The sequence below is a fragment of the Mirounga angustirostris genome, unplaced genomic scaffold (genome assembly GCF_029215605.1).
Source record: "Mirounga angustirostris isolate CCGP_5_RB_7025 unplaced genomic scaffold, mMirAng1.0.hap1 SCAF_5, whole genome shotgun sequence".
Lineage (NCBI taxonomy): Eukaryota > Metazoa > Chordata > Mammalia > Carnivora > Phocidae > Mirounga > Mirounga angustirostris.
Window position 1 is genome coordinate 18,068,140 of NW_026991713.1, and position 19,195 is coordinate 18,087,334.

The window sequence follows — 19,195 nt, forward strand, 5'->3', positions numbered from 1 at the left end:
TTCTTGCCACCCTGAGCACTATGCCCCTGGCCCAAGGCAGCCCCGGCTCTCACCTCTATTGTTGCATTCAGTTCCCCAGAGGGGACCCTGCTTCTGCTCTTGCTCTCTTACCGTGTGTTCGCCTTGGGGCAGCTGAAGCAATCCTTTCTAATCTGCTCAACGCACTCCGCCATTCACAGTCCTCCACTGGCCGCGCATTACGCTTAGAATAGATGAAGAGCTGTCTCTGGCCAAGAAACTCTTACGTTACCTGGCCCCTGGTGGCCTTCAGACTTCATTTCCTTCCTCCCCTCCTCTTTGCCCACTCTGCTCACCACCACCGATGCACGGCACGACCACTTCTGCCTCGAGACCCTCGCATGTGCTCGTTTCTCTTCCAGGAGAGCCAGTCCTCTGCTCTGAGCCGCCCCGCACAGTAGCCCTTGCTACTACCTGGGGCTATGTAAGCTTAAGCTAATTAAAATAAAAAAAAAAATCAGTTCCTTGGTCACACATTTTGAGTGCTCAAGAGCCACATGTGGCTAGTGGCTCCCATTCCCGACGGGAGAGTTACAGAACATTTCCAGCACGACTGCAAATTCGTGCGCGCAGAGCTGCCGTTGGAGGTCCCCACGCCCGCCCCCACCTCTTTGCAGTCTTGCCTCAAAAATGCCCGGTGTGAGATGTCTTCTAAAACAGTGCCTGCCTGCCTTCTGCATCCCGTTCACCTGCTTCTTTTTCTTTATACCTTTATAACTACTTTTGTTTCTGAGCGTATATTCCTTGAGAGTTGGGATCTGGCCCCCTCCCAACACCACTGTATCCCTACAACTTAGAACGTTTCCTGGCTTTTGAACAAGTCACTTAGCCCCTTTGTGTCTCAGTTTCCACATCTGGTGAGTAGGGATAGTAACAGTACCTCCCACGAAGGGTAGTTGTGAGGATTAAATGATAAAACATACCTGCCTGGCACAGAGTAGGTGCTCCGTACACATTAACCGTAAACATGAGCGGTCAATATGAATAAGGACTCTAAACGCATGTTGGTTGAACGACTGAATGAGTGTTGTTCAGCCACCGCCTGTGTGGATGGCTGCAGGGGATGTGCACTGCACGTCTAGAGATGGGGCTCTTTCAGTGGATGGCAACTGGGAGTACATTCAGGGAGGGAAAAAGCATGTAGAGGCAGGCGGATGGGAGGTGGGTGGACGGGAGAGAGGAAGAGGGATGCTTTTGGGTCAGGCAGGTGATGCGGACGAGGACAGCACACGGCTGGACAAGAGGCTAAAGCAGGGGCAGTGGGCACCACGTACGCTGACAGTCAGGCCCGAATCTCCCTGGCAGGCACAGCTCGCACGCCGTCCCGTTGAAGCCCGTGTTGCATCTACACTCGCCTATACCCGAGTACTGATCGAGGCAGATACCACGGTTATTACAGGGCGCATCCGCTCCTCCAGGGCAGGCTGGAAGAGACGAGACAGCAGTGACTTAACAGTCTCCCAAGACCCAGAGCGGCTCAGCACCTTTGTTATGTGCTGCTGATCGGCCCTCAGCTGCGGGGCTCACCTGCATGAGCCCAGAGAGACCGTGGCCCTGGGGACACACCCACATAGTGTCACCAGAGGCTTAGGGCAAGCCAGTGGCCTCTGGAGCACGAACTTAAATGTATCTGATAGGATTCTACCGTGGCAGAGCAATATGCTGAACCATGCGTTGTATTTGGGGGTTAGGAGGCCTGGATTTGAATAGATCTGGAATGAATTTCTTGAAGCTTCAGTTCTTTTAGCTCTAGATGATGATGATGATGATGATGATGATGATGACCGAGACCACATTGTGACTGAGGATCAAATATGTTACTGTAGGGCGCCTGGGTGGCTCAGTCGGTTAAGCATTTGCCTTTGGCTCAGGTCACGATCCCAGGGTCCTGGGATCGAGTCCCGCATTGGGCTCCCTGCTCAGCGGGGAGTCTGCTCCTCCTTCTCCCTCTACCCCTCCCCCTGCTCGTGCTCGCTCTTTCAAATAAATAACATCTTTTAAAACAATGTTACTGTAACTGAGAGCACTTTGAAAACATAAAGCACTGAGCAAACGTAAGGGACGCCACTGATTTTTGTGCACATTTAAGTGATGGAGTGTGGGTACTGGGTAATCATGTGTACTCTCAGCCCAGAATTTTCTCAACTGGACCACAGTGAATGGAGGACCCATGGTGGTTAAAACCATGGCTTCTGGGGACACTCTGTGGAACCTTGGGCTTGCTGCTTAGCCTCTCTCTGCCTCGATTTTCTCATCTGTAAAGTGGGGATAACAATGGAATCTACTTCTTAGAGGTTGTTGCCAGGGTTAAATGTGTTGTTATATATGGGAAGTAGCATGCAATAAATGTGCTTAATTAAAACAATGTGTGGCCAATGGGAAGTGCCATGGCATTTGTCATGATTGGCCAGAAGTTCTATCTATACACCAAGATTTCAGGATGGGCCTAAATGTCCTTTGGCAAGGAGTCCTTTCCTGGTGAGGCAAGAGAGGGAGGTGATGTCATACATCCCATAATGGGGTGGGGCGTCCAGGAAACAGTGGCCCCCAGACCTCATATTAGCATAACGTCCTGCCAAGGTAGAATTCTATGCATTTAAACTCATGTGCTCATCAGTATCCTGGACTAGCCTCAGAAATGAAATACGGTGTTTCTAGCACCATGGGAAATGTCTGATGCTTTCATGCTGAGCAAAAAAGCACAACACAACGACAATCGATGCACGGGAGAGTCTCAGCTCTGTAAAAAACAAAATACGACACAAGGAAAAAGTAGAAGGAAAGCTACGCAACTCTTTAGAATGATTGCGGATCTTTTCTTAGAGGGGTTACCGGGAGCAATGCATTCCGACGCCCCCTCCCCCACCCCTGCTTTACAGCGTCCGTACTTCCGATCGCACAATCCTTTCAGAATCGCGAGGTGGTAAGAGGCGCCCTCACCCTGACAGTCTCGCCCGAAGTAGCCCTTGCAGCACCTGGGGAGCCGTATCACCATGGTGCACTGCTCCCGGCAGCCTTCCAGGTACCCTTTGAAGGACATGTTGTATCGACACTTCTCCTTCACGCCCTAAAGGAAGAAAGCGCACTAACCCTCCGCCTTCCACCGCCCGGACTTGGGCTCTTTGGCTCTAGCCCGCCCCCAGCGGAGGGTCCTGGTACTGCCCAAATTGAGAATGGGACTCCATGGCCCCCGGAGCCCTTTACAAGGAATTCTTTTCTTAGGGGTGTAGATAGGCAGATGGATGGGGGAGAGGGCAGAGCTAGAGTCCACAGAAAGATTTCTCCGCAGTCTTAAGAGGAAGGACTTGCTGACCCTTAGAACTGTTTGCAAAGGGTGCGGTTTCTTGGGGAGGGAGTGGGGCAGAGAGGGTTTCCATGGGGGAGGGTCTTCTGTGGTAAGGCCCCCAAATCATCAGTAGGGAAGGAATAGTTCCATTTTGTTTGGCAGGCGTTTTTTTTTTTTAAATTCAAGGGGTGTTTTTGTTAAGAGGTTTTACTAGTAGAGTAGAGGGAAATTGGCTTTGGGATAAGTAAAAAAGCAATATTTAATGAGTGCTTACTACGTGCCAGGCTCTGTACCCACATTTCAAAATGCATTTTACCTAATAGCCACACACAGAATGGTTATTAGCTCCATCTTACGGAGGAAAAACTATATAGATTATGTAATTTGCCAAAGATTACCCACTGGAATTGGATCCCATAGCCGTGGACTCCAAATTTCACTGGCTTAACCATTACTCCTACGTTGCTTTCTGGGCCCTAATTCTAGCTTTGCTCCTTATTAGCTCTGTGGTCTTGGCCTAATTGCTTACCCTCTCTGAGATACATTTTTTTTCCCCATAAGTGGAGGAAATAATAGCTTCCTATGAGAGTTATAATGAGGGGTAATGTATAATAAATAAAGGGCCCAGTGCACAGCCAGGGACAGGGATAGCAGCCAACAAAATGCAGCTATTATTTGTATAATTATCATTATCTTTGAAGTCCCTTTTAAGTCTACAATCCACGATTTTTCTAGACAGTTCCTAGAAGGTGGGTACTGGGTTGACAGGTTGCCTGGGCTCAATGAGGCTAAGGATGCCTGGTTGTCGAAAGAATGAGGCTAATTGCAGTTATACAACAGACCCGCAAATGCACACCCATGCACACACAGTCACACCTACCAGAATACTGGGGTCTGATAATGGAGCAAACATTGCGCTCCAAACATTATCACTGCATTCATAAGTACCTTCGGTTTACTCCACCTCGGGCAGCTGGGGGTATTGGCGCAGCTCCAACAATCTCCCTAGTATGCAAGAAAAGAAATGCTTAAAAATCAAGAATATTGGGCAACCCAAGGATATGCCCCTGGTTAATGCCTTGGAGAGTTGACAAAGAACTTAATCTTGATTCAAATTCTGGCTCTGATCAAGAATGCAAAAGCAAGCACACTGCGACTTTGCCATGGAGGATTCTGAAGGTCTGTCTTGGCCCTCAACTCCTTGGTTTTTGTTGTTTGAGGTGAAGGGTTCCCTGCTATACAGAGCCAGACCAGGGCGGGCAGTGTCCTTCAGGCATCTGGTCCAGTGGCAGTGGGAAATGTGCCCACTATAAACCAGCTAGGATACTTCTGGCCAGGCACACTCTTTGACCCTCAGTTTTCTGATCTACAAACTAGAGACAATGATTCTCGCTGCTATTTGGTCTTCAGGGGACTGCTGATGGAAACTATTAACTGCAAAAATGTGTGCAGATACACTTTGGAAGTTAAGAAGGCCACAACCTCTACAGCAGGAAGGACAACTGGTTTTTCATCTCCTACTTTGGCTGCCTGGTATCTCCAGAACTTGGGGTATTTCTTGAACCCCTAGACGTTGCCAGGCACCCAAGCCAACCAGTTGCAGAATTGGCCATGCAAACCACTTCCCCTCTTTGAGACTCAGTTTCCAAATCTACATCACAGAGTTGCTGACAACAGCTTCTATTGTTGGATTCCTTTAGGGGTAAGATGAGCATTGAGCCAAATGGCTGGTTCCAAGGTAGTACTCTAACATGATACTGGACAGGTGAATGAGTGTGAAATGACAATGCCTCATACAAGCAGGGCCCAGGGTAGACATTCAATCACTGTTGTTAAATGAACGAATGAATGAGTAAATCAATGGCAGTGTGGGTGGCATATAATACTAGGTTGAACCCTACGAAGTTGCCATTTTTGTAATCATACCCTGCGAAATATGGCAATTTTATATGGTCTCATCTGGCAGAATAGCAAAAAATGTTTGTTGAAGGAATGGGCAAATGATTGAAGAGATAGGTGGGTTTGAAAAGAAATAGCTTGTTGCAGGATAACAGGCATGCAGTTGGTACCCAGCAACTCTTTCCTTAATGGCGAGGGAATGAATGGACAGGTGGGCTGGTGGGTAAACGGGAATGTGCCAGGCCTGGGCAGGGCTAAGTAGATGCTTGTGGGTTCTGAGTCTGAAGAGCACCATCATCTGGCCCTCAGATCTTGTGGGTCCCAGGCTCCCTGAGGACCAGCCCTCAGTGGTTTCACGGCAGAGACCATGCGGGATCGTGAGGGCTGAACCCCAACCATCTCCTATTATGGTACTGTTTTGGGGACTGACCGAAAAATTGTATGTGGCAAAAGTGTCACAGTGACCCCCGAGGGTGGGGTCAATCAGGAAGCAGTCAATGCCGTAGGCCACACCCAGGTCAAACAAGAGTTCTCGCTGCACAATTCTGCATGTTTGGTCGTTCAGGAAGAGCTCGCCCTGCGAGGGGGGAGAGGAGAGAGAGAGAGAAAGAAAACAGTCAACAATCCTTCTCAGACTTCTCTTCTTCCTAAGGCCATCTAAGGCGGCCAGCACCTGCAAGACTCAGAAAGAAGTGTATATATATATATATATATGTATATATGTAAATTCTTATAGATATAAGATATATACAGCCAACAGCCAGCATGTATTATGTGCCGAGTGATGCTGTGTATCTGTGCACGTTCCTTTCATCCTCACAGCACCCTCGAGGACAGCAACTATTACTAGGGTCCCTGTTTAGAGATGAGAAAACGGAGACAGGAGAGGTTCCATACCTTGCCCCAGGCCCAGGGGTCGGGGAGGGGTGGTGTGGGCAGGCCTACCCAGGCCGGCAGCCTCTGAGCCCGCACTGGGGCCCCTCTGTCACGCGGCCTCCAACAGAGTAGAAACAGGGGCAGCGGGGGTGACAGGCTGGGTCACGTGGCTACTTCCTGTGCAGTAGTGTGTTTTTTTTGTTTTTTTGTTTTGTTTTGTTTTTGTTTTTGTTTTTTTTAAAGATTTTATTTATTTATTTGACAGAGAGAGACATAGCGAGAGAGGGAACACAAGCAGGGGGAGTAGGAGAGGGAGAAGCAGGGTTCCCCGCGGTGCAGGGAGCCCGATGCGGGGCTAGATCCCAGGACCCTGGGATCACGACCTGAGCTGAAGGCAGACGCCCAACGACTGAGCCACCCAGGCGCCCCTGTTTTGTTTTTTTTACTTCATGCTAGCTTCTAGCCAAGTGTGGCCACGACCTTTTTTTTCAGGATATACAAGTGATGGGCTGTAACTCTATAATGATGACTTCTTTTCACATGTACTAGGCATTGTCTAAATCATGCTTTAGAGACATTAGAACTTTCTTCCTTAGGGTTCACCCAGCTAGTAAATTGTTGAATACATCTCCACCCACCCCCGGAGGAAGCAAAATGCATTTAGAAAGTTCTGGGGTAGGGGGGAAGATAAATCTCAGCATCTATTGTTGGGATGGACACAGTGTGATTAGTGGCAAGAGCACTGGGAAACTGGTTAAATCCTCCACCTCCACTTATGTGCTGTGTGACCGTGAGCGAGTTACTGAACTTCTCTGAGGTTTAATTGCTTTCACCAGGTGAATAGGATTAAGGATTCCATTGCATAGGGTGGTTATAAAGCTCAAACTAAATAATACATTGCCAAGTGCTCTGAAAGCTCTATTAGCACCCGAATGAGCAGTGGACATTCTTACTATACTTCTTTGATAGGTGTCCAGTTTGATCTATGGAAATAGTACAGCTAATCTCAAGAGGGTAAGTATGTTGGAATAACCTTCTAGAAGTTGGACTGTAAAGATGCTAACATTTCTCATATTCAGTTTATAAATTCAATGCAACTCCACTGCAAACAGCAAAGGGATTCTGGGTGGTCATAAGCTATAAACAGAATGTTGTCTGGCTCTTCTAAGAAGGCTCCTTGAAGGTCGTAGAGCAAACAGAAGGCCCTCCCCCAGTGAGCCATCATGCTAGCTCTGGCTTGGCCGCCTCCAGATTTCTTCTTAAAAGACACACGCCCTTATGTATTTAAGCCACTGTCATTGTGGGTTGTCTGTGATATGCAGGATACAGGATGTGGCTACGTTATCCCATCAGACCCATTCCTTATATGGTATTTCAGGGAGGCATTATGGTTCAGGAACTAGCCCGGGAAGGTGAAAATTGTGAGCTTTCTCTCTGTTGGCTGATCTTGGTAGATACAGCCCAGAGCTGGCTCTGACTGCCAACAAGGGGCCAGAGGTGAGGCTGTAGGGGGGCTGGGATGGAAGGCAAAGGAATGGCAGTGTGCTTTCCTGCTTCAGCGGAGTGTCTCACACTGCAAAATAAATGCTCAAAAAAAAAAAAATCAACCCAGAGCTGCTCCCCACAAGTGTAAAGGGTGGGGGGCTCCCTAACACCCGCTACCAGGGCTTGTGCTGGGCCAGGATTTATCAGGTTCTTCGTATCTAAATACCCACTCTGAGCGTAATACCCCCAAAGGCAGCCAGAGAAAAGAGCTAGCTGTCAACCGAGGGAAAAATGAATATTCCCTCGAGGGGGCGGTGGCTGGGGACTGTTGTGAATACTCACGATGTCACCGCCAGCTCCGCACGTCACACCCAGCTCTGAGCCTTGCAGGGTCTTCCAGGCAGTGGCCCTGGGGAGATCCACCGCTAAAATCTGTAGGAGAGATGGTGCCACGTTAATACGCCACATCTGGGCCGCAGAGGCGCCCAAAGGAGCTTTGCCAGCAAACCAAATCCAGACACAAGTTTTTCCAGCTTTAAAATGACGGCAGACATAATCAAAAGGAAGACTTATCATGGGCTCTTGAGGAAACTGGAAATTCTGTAGGGAAAGTCTCCTCCAGCTGGGCTAGTTTCAGTCACCCCTCTGTGCCTCCTCTATGTTGGGGAGTCCACGGCAGATGCCGCATAGGCGTATGAAGCCAATGACAGGATCAGTGGGTCAGGGAAACGGCATAGGGCGTGGTTATGGGTTGAACTGTGACCCCCCAAAAGTTTTATTGACATCCTGACCCCCATTACCCCCGAATGTGACTTTACTTGGAAATAAGGTCATTGCAGATGTAATTAGTTAAGATGAGGTTACACTGGAGTCGGGTAGGCCCTTGGTCCAATATGACTGGTGTCCTTATAAGAAGAAAAGAGAAGAAGAGAACGACATGTGGAAACACAGAAATACACAGGGAGAGGACAGCCATGTGACAAGAGAGGCAGGGACTGGAGGGATGCATCGACAAGCCAAGGAACACCAAGGATTTCCAGCAACCACCAGAAGCTAGGAGAGAAACATGGGACGCATTCTCCGTCTGAGCCTCCAGAAGGAACAACCTTGTCAGCACCTTGATTTCAGACTTCCCAGCCTCCACACCTCTGAGGGCATACATTTCTGTTGTTTCAAGCCACCCAGTTTGTGGTTATTTATTATGCAGCCCTAAGACGCTAACACAGGTCCTGTGACTTAGCCAAAGTTAGGGCACTTGGCCTTCTGGGCTTAGACAGACTCACTCCTGGAGAGAGACATGGGTCCTGGTTGAGGACGCACGGTGACAGGGTTTCAGCAAGAGCTGCCCACGTGCCTACAAGACCTTGCTTCCCTGGTCACGGTGGGTCCATTCAGGGGTGAACCGCTGATTGCACCTGGCTGAATCAGCCCTTTGCCTAGAAATTTTGGAATTGGGGGAGAATGAGCCCACCTGGACACACTTGGGAGCTGTTGCCAACGGCCACTTGGCCATGTGACCTGGGGCAGAGGAATGATGCTCCTGGGTACTGGTTAATGTTAGAAAAAAAAATAATGGTCGGAGAAATGGTACATGCCTGGCACACTGTGGGCGTCAATTAACCCACCAGTCGGAGGAGGACAGAGTGGGACAGGGGCTGCTCAGGTCTCCTTTGCACCTCGGAGGTGGAGACACACTGACCATTCCTGGAATGGACCCCATCTCTATGCAAACGAAATACCTTGGAATCTCGGATCACGTGGAACTTCAAATACTCCTTCAGCTTGTCCTTGTTGTCTTGGTTGAACAGGAAATCCTGTTGTTCGGGGGGTAGGGCTTGCAAGGCTTGGTCGCTGGGCCAGAAGACAGTGACCGGAGTGTGGATAGGGTCAGTGATGATGCCCAGCAAGCCCACATCCTGAAACACAGGGAGTCGGGTGCGTGCACAGCAAAGCCCAGCCACGGGGTGAGGCACGGCATCTTTCTGAGGCCCAAAGCCAGCTGGGGTGGGGGTGGGGGATCCCCTTCGTGCCTACCCTGGGGGCTTATTGGGACTCCAACTGGTTCAAGGGTGACAGCTTGAGACTAGAGGCCCATCACACCTCAACCATTCTGACCCTCATTATCTTAGATTGCAAAACAGCCAGCCAAATTCTGGGCTTTTGTGAGTAGAAAAAGAACCTTTAACAAGTACCTTTTTTGTTTGTTTGTTTGTTTGCTAGTATTGCCCAAATATTTTAATTTCTGGACGACCCCCTTAGCATTTTCCCCATATTTCACTTAAAAAAGTGAAACTTACACAATATTGAGATACTCCTATGTATTTATAAGATTTCTAGCTCACATGGACTCAAAAAAGAAATGGCCAGGTAAGTGGAGGGGAATCACTCTGAGAGCGTTCTATAACCTGGGTGCATCATGTCCATTAGTCCTTGTCCAATTTTCCCAGCAGCCCTATGAAGTAGGCTTTATTATTCCCTTCTATTGAGCCCCAGAGAGGTTTGCTAACTTGCTATCAAAGCAAGTTCTGAGATGCTCAGGTGTGGGGGTGATTATAAGGTTTTTGGGCTAGGTGAGCTGGCCAAGATACTTGCCTATAACCTCCCTGGAGAGTCTCATTTTGAGCACCCTGAATCTCCATTTCTGAAAAGCCCCCCAGAGAGTGAGCCTTAGGCCATTTTGGAAATCGCTGGTTTGTGCAGAGGTTTGTAGACTGTGCCTCAGGGGTGGGGGGTGGGGTGGGGGGCTGGGACATCTCAGGGTAAGTGGAGAAGAGGGGACCTTGGAGGACCCTGTCCCTCCCTGATTCTCTTCTGAAATCTTTATCTGAACAAGAAGTTTCTCTACTCAATTTGCGGGAAAAGTGTCTGAAGTGAGAAAGATATAGTTTTAAGTGCAATTTCTATTTATGCCACAGGTGTCGATTTTCCACATCTGCCCCTCGGCTTGCCCATCTCTATCATGGAGGCCATAATTCCAGATGTGAAACACCTATTTCAGGGACAGGTACACTCTAATTCCTTTCCCTTGCTCCTGTCTCAAATACTTCAGTGTCTAATTCAGCCAATGTACACTGTATAGCCGAACAAACCCTACGCTATCTGGGGAATGGAATCGCAGAGCATGACTTCGCTCTGTAGAAAATCAGGACTTCCCGACACAGATCCCAAGACAGCTGGCTAGCGCCCCAAATAAAACACCAAATGACAAAACAAAACAACAACAAAACTCCCCCAAACAAAACAAAACAAAACCCTCCAAAAAACCAAACACCTTAGGTAGGTTACCCCCTAGGTCTTTACCTGTAGTAGGTTGCTGAATTTGGTGTAGCCATGGTTTGTTGCTACTGTCGTAAGATTTTGCTGCAAAGATAATAAGAATAGGAATGACACTTTTCTTCATACAGTTCACAAAGCACTTTAACAAAAGCGCAACCGAATAGAATGAGGGTAAGCTAATGCGCAGGTACTGTGGACTGGCTCATCAGCACCCACCCCAGCTCTGAGGTACCCTTTCTGCGTTACAGAGGCTGGAGGGCTATGCATTTCATTTTCCCAGACTGCCTTGCAGCTACAGCCTCCTAGGTGATAGAGCATCCAGCAAGCACAAGGGTTTTTACCAGACTTATTGGTGGAAGGAAACCAACTGCGAGGAGGGAGACTCTGACCGGCCCAATGAGGGAGGCATCTGGTGTTCAGGCTTGCATGCTACAGGTGCTGAGGCTGGATACAGGTCAGGACAGCCCCGTGGTAAGGTCAGGGCTCCTCCCTTTACAGGTCTCCCTGAGCTGCTTTGCTCCCAGCTGTGTAGCATCTGGCTCTCTGGCTTTCTTAGGGATTTGGTGATAAACTTAATATCTTAAGGATCTCCTTTTTGTTTAAGTTAGGTATAATGGGTTCTGTTGTCTACAATGAAAAACCCTTGCCAAGACTAATAAATAGCAATAAAATTCAAAATTGTCTTTTCTTTCAATTGAAAAGGAGTTTTACTCCAGGTTTGGTTTGAGTGATATCTATTTATCTATCTATCATCTATCTTTCTTTTTTTTTAAAGATTTATTTATTTATTTTAGAGAGAGTGCATGTGGGCAGAGGGAGAGAGAGAGAGGGAATCCTCAAGCAGAGGCCCCACTGAGCGCGGAGCCCAATGCGGGGCTTGATCTCACGACCCTGAGATCATGACCTGAACCAAAATCAAGAGTCGGATGCTTAACTGACCGAGCCACCCAGGTGCCCCATATCTATTTATCTTTCTACCTATCATCTGTGTAATTTCTCCATCTTCCAGTCCTTGTAGAAACTAAAGAAAAACTTATAAAATCCATTTATCTAATTAGACTTTTACCTATTTACTTCTTTTAGAATAATATTCACTAGGCTTTTAATAGTAGCTTGAGACCGAAGCAGCAAAATTAAAATGTCTCAAAATGATGGCTTAAAATCAGAATTGTGATAATAAATTATGATTATTATGGGTCACTCTGTGCTGAGAGTATGACAATGAGTTCACGCACCAGAATCCTTCCAGAGGCATCTTTGGGGGTGATAAGCAAGTTTTGGGGAGACAGCAATTTGTCTATGATGTGGATGATTCCATTGGTACTGATGATATCACTGGATATGATCTTAGCCTTATTATTTATATAAACTGTGTCCTGAAATTAACCGAAAAAAGAAAAAAAGAAATGAGCACAAAGAGAGACATGAAATTACTTCTTTCAGAATGCTTTTACCAACATGCTAACTCATCATGAAAGTGAACGTTTAAGTAGAGCTGTGGGCAAAATCTGAAGATCCTTGAGCCCATTTATTTATTATGATTATAAAAAGAAAACTGAGACAAGCCTATAATCTGACCTGCAGAAGTTAATAGCAGAAAACCAACCACAATGCTCATTTCACTGTGATTCTCAAATATGAAATAACAAGCAGATCCAGATTGGTTCCTTTTTCACATGTGTTCTTTATACTACCTTCGGCCCCCACCACACACTTGTTTCTCTCCGCAATGGAGTCTACAGTCACCGCTTGTTTCTCTGTTGTGGGGAGCGAGGGGATCAGCATGGCCAAGTGGCTTTGGTCAAAAGTTTTCATCCCTGGCTGGCTCCTGACCAAGGCAGTTCTTTTTTTTTTTTATTTTTTAAAGATTTTATTTATTTATTTGATAGAGAGAGACACAGTGAGAGAGGGAACACAAGCAGGGGGAGTGGGATAGGGAGAAGCAGGCTTCCCTCGGAGCAGGGAACCTGATGTGGGCCTCCATCCCAGGACCCTGGGATCACGACCTGAGCCGAAGGCAGATGCTTAACGACTGAGCCCCCCAGGCGCCCCCCCAAAAGTAGTTCTGATGACCTCTTGAACCTCTGAGTTTCAGTTCCAGCGTGAATATTTACTTGCTGTGTGACCTTGGACAAGTTACTTAACTTCTCTGAGCTCAGTTTCCTAATTTGTAAATTGGAGAAAAGAATAGTATCTACATCATGGGATTATTTTGAGGATTAGATAAGTCAGTACACATCCAATACTTAAAATACTACCTGGCATATAGAAATCACTCAACAGGTGTTAGTTGTTATTACCACTATTACTCGTATTACTGTAAAGAAGAGGAGAAGAGAGAGGGGCATCTTCCTGATGCCCACCTGGTGGGTGGCCTCTCTTACCTGAGAGACGGAGATGACCACTGACTCCCCTTGGAGAGAAGTAGCATTTGGGATCAATTTCAGGTTTTCTAGAAGCAGCTGGTGACAGGCAATCACATGATAGCGAAGAACCTGGGCCATGAGACCCTGTTTGTCCCAGTCTTTAATCTGTAATAGAAGATGGGAGGGTTCCAGCCAGAGCCGGGAGGCTTTGCTGTCCCCTCCCTCATGCCCTCCCAGGGGCCTTTCTCCCCACCCAGACTGGGAAGCAGGCAGTCAGGGCTGGCAGGTGGTCAGGGTTACAGGGTCCAGGCTGTTCAGGCAGGAGGGAGACAGTGGCCCTCGTTTCTTCCCTGCTTCCAACGTACATTCTTAGCATGGAAGGGAGCTTGGAGTTCTCCTGACCCAGCATTTCACAACACATGGGCAGGTACCCTAAGTCCTTTGAGATGCTACTTGAAAAAAGACTTTTCTTGTGAAAAATGCTGCCCTTCTTGGAGAGGTACCTGGGCCGGATTCAAACTTCTAGTATGGAAAAGATCATGATACTTTTCCATGTGTAAATCAAAACACAATATTAACCATTAATAAAAAGTAGAAAAAGTAATAAAAGGCCCATAAGGTTCTCATTTTTCATGATCTCTCTTTCGATGCTTTTTAGAGAAAAACTATCAAATGTCAACATCTTTCAAGAGGTATTTGTGTGCCTCTGCTTACCTGGTGTCTAAAATATATGCATAGAGAAGCAGTGTGCAGAGTGAAGGACGCAGGCTCTGGAGTCATGTTTGAGTCCTTGCTCCACTAGTTGCTAGTCATATGGCCTTGGAAAAGTTACTTCTGCCAATGTCCTGGACTGTAAAATGGGGATAATAGCACCCAACTGACAGGGTTGTTGTGAACGCTAAATGAATTAATCTAGGTCAGGTGCTAGAAACAGTGTCTAGCACACTCAATAGATGTCTGCTACATTTTAATATGTTAATGGGTAATCCAGCATGAAGAGTCCCAGTGAATGTTAGAACAGTGAAGGCTCTGATAAGGTCCGCAAGAAAAAAGACATTTAAATTCCTTTAACTCTTTCTTTCTTTCTTTCTTTCTTTCTTTCTTTCTTTCTTTCTTTCTTTCTTTCTTTCTTTCGTCTATGGAAGGTTTGGATCATTTAAGAGTTGTTGATCTTTTCTAACCTCCTACCCTATTCAGAAATGTTTTTTAGTGGGCCTCTGGCCATTGCACCCCAAATCCACTTAAATCCTTTCCCTTTATAGGGGTCCCTATGCTGAGAGGCAGCCCGTTCCATTGCTGATCAGCACTAGCTGATCCTAAGTCTCCTGCCCAGAAATGGCACCAGCGTTGGTTCCAGGGTGACACCCAAAGACTGGGTTCCAGTCCCAAACCTCTTCTGCTTGCCTAGAGCTTCATGCTTACCCGAGGTTCCTCATCAAAGGCTGCAGATAAAGGTGCAAAGATGGTGAAGGGGCCTGGACCACTCAGGTCTCTCACAGAATGCTCCTGTGGGAAGGAAGGTGGGGCCACATGTCACCTATTTGACATAAATATGGGGGGGTGGTTCAAACAAATAGCAGAGAGAGTTGGTGGGAAAACTGAACTGGGCGATCTGTGTTTTATTTAGTCTCGGATTCAAAGTCATTCTGATTCTTTTTTTTAAAATTTTATTTATTTGTTTATTTATTTATTTATAGAGAGAAAGCGCTTGTGAGTGGGGGAGGGGAAGGACAGAGTGAAAGGGAGAGAGAGAATCTTAAGCAGACTCCCCACAGAGGGCAGAGCCTGATGTGGGGTTTGATCTTACAGCCCTGAAACCTGAGCTGAAATTAAGAGTCAGTTGCTTAACTGACTGAGCCACCCAGGTGCCCCAAATCCATTTACGTTCTTTGTCATTGAAATAATGTTTATTTTTATACGGTTATAAAAATAACACATGCTTACTGTTTTAAGGACTTGAAAATACAGCATAAAGAAGGAAATAACCACCCATAATCCCACTGCCTAGAACTCACCCATTATTTCTAGGTATTCTTTTCCAGTGTCTTTCTACATACAAATATTTTACATAATTGGGATAATAATACAAATGTAAGTAATAAGATGAATGACTTAGCTGTTCTAATTGTCTTCTTGCCAATGCTAAGGTCCTATGGCTACTATATTTTCTTCTGGGTTTTACGATTTTCTTCGTTTAGATTTTTATCTTTTATATATTTGGGAGTTATTCCGATGTATGATGTGCATAGAGATCTAACTTAATATTTTCACCCAAAGAGTTCCCTGATTGCCCTAGTGATGCTTCCTTCCTCCACTGGTGTGATGGTTTTTGCACACACTGCATTCTTGTGTGTCGAATGGGCCAGGGCGTCATTGGTTCTACTCCTGCTGCCTACCTGAGGCCTGAGAAGTCCACAAATGACCAACAGGGACCTTATTTCAGAAATCCATGCTCCCAGACTTTCTTCTCCCTTCACCAGCTCCAGAGGCTAGCTAGTTTCCTCGGATCTGGCTGGAGACCCAAGTCCTACAGCTAGAGACAGACACACATGTACTTACCAGCAACTGGAAGAAGTACTGGGACGTTTTTGGGTTCTTGGGAAGCTCCTGGAAACAAAGACAGGGCAGGGCCACTTCATGTCTGGGATTATATGCAAGAATCATCCAGGGTTGTCACAGGACAATTTCTCTAAGGTTGAGAGTCTCTCCTATACTTTCAACTGGAAATCTGCCCTGATGGTCCTTTTTCAAACCCCATCTACAGGCTTCCATTGATGTTCAGAACGACTACGGGGACATGCTGTGAGTTCCAAAACCTTTCTGGAGTCACCATCTGATTTATCAAAGAAAGGTCCAGAAGCAGCTGAGCTTTAGGAGCATTTTTAAGAGTTCAAATATTTAAAAAAAATCAGTTATGGGTTTATGGCAGATTTCAGTTCTCCATTAACAAGAATATTTGATTAGCCAGAATGCTCTAGTCCCTCTTTAAGCCAAATAACAGAACGTTCACTTGATAAAGGGGTAGAAATCTACAAGTGTTACACTCCGTCGTCCACTGCGCCCAGTAGAGATCCTCACGTGCACACACACACCCATCCGCTCCAACAGCAACCACATCATGGTAATGCGTTGGAGTTACTGTGTGCTCTGTGCCAGTTACATACATTATTTCTGATAACAACCCGATGGGCTTGGTACCATTAGTATGTTTTTTTTAATGGATTAGAAAGCTGATGTGTAGAGAGGTGACGTTATTGCCCAATGCCACATTTCTAATTGGCGGAGTTGAATTCAAACCCAGGTGCTTCTGACTCTAGAACCATCGATCTGAGAATTCCCATGGGTCGATAAAATCCCTTCGCATTGCCAATTTATATATGAACAGTCTTTCCCATTTTTGTAGAGTTTTCTAAGTTACAAAACTCTTGCACCTTCCCTTGGGTAACCTGGATTCTTAGCGCAGTGAGGGATGTAGGGTTTACTTTATGGAAACATGCCTTTCCTTACCTGGTAGATGTTGCCACGGCAGGTAAACCCATCCCCAATGTAGTTGGGCTTGCAAGTACACGTCCGTTCTTCTGGCCCAGTGTGATTGCAGATAGCAAATTCACTACAGCCGCCGTTTCTCTGGTCAAATTTCCAAGGGGTGGGGGATAGGAATCAGATCAGTTTGTTTCCCAGCTCTGCCAGTATTCACCAAGTAATTCTGTACTGAAATTTAGTTTTTTACTCATTCTCTAACAGACTTGTTGGCATGATTTGCCCCTTTCCTGAACTTCCCTTTCAACTCCCTAGAGTTGTAAGGGCCATTTATTCACATAGCCTTGTATCCCAAGATGCTCGGGTCCAACCGAGCAGATTTCCAGCCATATGTAGACAAGCCCAGAGGTGCCACATGGAAAATTTCTTAGCACCTGGGGGTTGGCCAGAAAGGCACCAATCTTGTCTGACAATTCCCAGCTTTATGCTTAAATTCTGATTTCATAATAGTCAAGGTAACAGTTGTCAGCCAGAAGGCAGTGGGTATAAAATAGATAGAACACACTGTCCTTGTCCACAAAGAGCTTAAAAACTGTGGAAGATGGGACAGAGACCTAAAATAGAAACAAAGCAAAGTACGGTTCAAAGCTGACATCCATGGAACACCAAGAAGGACTCGGCAGCCTAAGCCAAGTTTTGAAGTGGGGAAAAAATATGAACTCAGGAGAAAGAACACTGATGGGGTTGACAAAGAAGGAGGTCAAGAGACTTGAAGGCCGGCTGTAAAATCTTCCTTTCCACTAACCATTGTTCCCAAAGTCTTTGTGGACCATGATATTCGGGTTCGGGAGGGACTTACTGTCCCGGATTCCTGCCTCAAGCTGACACAGCTCAGTGAGCTCTCCAAGAAAGCTGCCTTCTGCAACATGGAATCCATGATCACCCATTCTTCTTCGGTCCTAGCCGTGGTGCCTGGATCACCGGCTTTCCCTCCACACCTGTCGTCATCATCAACATCCCTGCCAGTGGTCTCCACCATACCTGCCCCCACTCTTCCTCCGCCACCACCGCCGGACCACCCTTGACTTTGTCCCAACATTAAAGTGGACGCTCCTGAGAGCTCTGTTTCAACATCCCTCTCTCTCTGACCACCAGCTTTTATCATCTCAACTCACCTCTTCCAATGCGGCTCCAGCCTCCTTTGACCCACAGGGGCCTCCCCTCCTTTGAGCCAACTTCTTTCTCACCCACATTCCTGCCCGCTCACTGGGCCCAGTCGCCCCGGCTCCCCACTCGGCCCTGGCCCAGCCGCCCACAGCAGGGCTTGGCACACCGCTGCCCCTGGGCCCAGCCGGATGGGCGGGGTGTCGCTGTGCAGACTCCCAACAAAGTTATCACACACACCGACACTGCCTACTCTTCGAGTGCATTTACCTTCTCTCTCCCTGGAGAAGACACGTCACTCCTTCATTCCTCCCTGCAACTCTCAACCTCTGGCCCTCACTCCCAGCGGACGAACTCACCTCATACCTTATGGAGAAAATAGACACAGGGACCAGCCCATCTGCCTGCCCTGACGCCCACCACCTGCCTGGGCCTGGTCACCAACTCTACTTTCCTTATTTAACAAATAAACTGACAACTGACTGACCAGTCGCTTGCACACCAAGTGTCCGTCTCTTCCCCCTTAGTGTAAACTCTTGAAGGGAAGAGACTTCGCCTCTTGGTCACGGATGAACTCCCAGTGCCTAAAATGGTGCCTGGTATCTAGGGAATGCCCATCGACCTAGATGTGTGTCATCCTGTATGAGGTTTCCCACCGGATAGGTAGGAATTTTAGTGGTCTCTGTCCTCGTGGGACTCACAATTTAGTTAGAATGGTCAGACACAGACATTTTCAAGCTAATTCACACTAAGGGCCATGAATGTAACTGGCTGACTAACTGATTGACTAACTGCCTGACTCACCAACTAACCAACTACCTGTCTGCCTACCTACCACTGCCCCCGCTCCTCTTGGAGGCTCAGCTGTAAGCTCCGGGTCCCTTTCCCCTCATCCACTCCTGGACCTTCCTCCTGTAACAATCTACTTCTCTCCCTCAGTACCAGTTTCCTTCTCTCTATTGGATCATACTCAGCAGCAGAAAAACATGCTTTAATACTATTCGAGTATTAAAATAAGAAACAAACTTCCCTTCTTCTTGAAAAGAATCCAGTGGGTGATGGCGGTCATGGGTGCAGGGGCCATGAGTTAATGACTCTTGTACCTGAGTCTCAGGTGCATGTCTGTTCATTGCGTGAGTTGCCAAGACAAGGTGGCCATTACAAAACAGACAGACAGACAGACAGATGGAGAGGATCATTGAAGAATAGCTGTGGAAATAAAGCTGGCCATGGGTCTGGCCCTAACAGTTCCATATCCCAGCACCCCACTTTCTGCAATCACTTTACGTGGGGACGTGTTCCCCTGAGGCATTTGCCAGACTAACACAAGGGGACAGTCAGGATG

The 19,195-nt window shown here is 47.1% G+C and overlaps 1 protein-coding gene across 1 annotated transcript in view; it reads right to left on the reverse strand.

The window, feature by feature from the left end:
* Positions 1-19,195, reverse strand: part of STAB2 (stabilin 2) — a 144,915-nt gene that overhangs the window by 22,798 nt on the left and 102,922 nt on the right. The window contains exons 45-56 of the mRNA XM_064590721.1: positions 16,714-16,833; positions 15,766-15,813; positions 14,629-14,712; positions 13,225-13,371; positions 12,076-12,216; positions 10,865-10,924; positions 9,304-9,480; positions 7,907-7,996; positions 5,634-5,780; positions 4,253-4,309; positions 2,959-3,085; positions 1,293-1,442 (exon numbers count right to left, since the gene is read on the reverse strand). Of these exons, the coding sequence (XP_064446791.1) occupies positions 1,293-1,442; positions 2,959-3,085; positions 4,253-4,309; positions 5,634-5,780; positions 7,907-7,996; positions 9,304-9,480; positions 10,865-10,924; positions 12,076-12,216; positions 13,225-13,371; positions 14,629-14,712; positions 15,766-15,813; positions 16,714-16,833 (1,348 nt within the window). The remainder of the gene's footprint in view (positions 1-1,292; positions 1,443-2,958; positions 3,086-4,252; positions 4,310-5,633; positions 5,781-7,906; positions 7,997-9,303; positions 9,481-10,864; positions 10,925-12,075; positions 12,217-13,224; positions 13,372-14,628; positions 14,713-15,765; positions 15,814-16,713; positions 16,834-19,195) is intronic.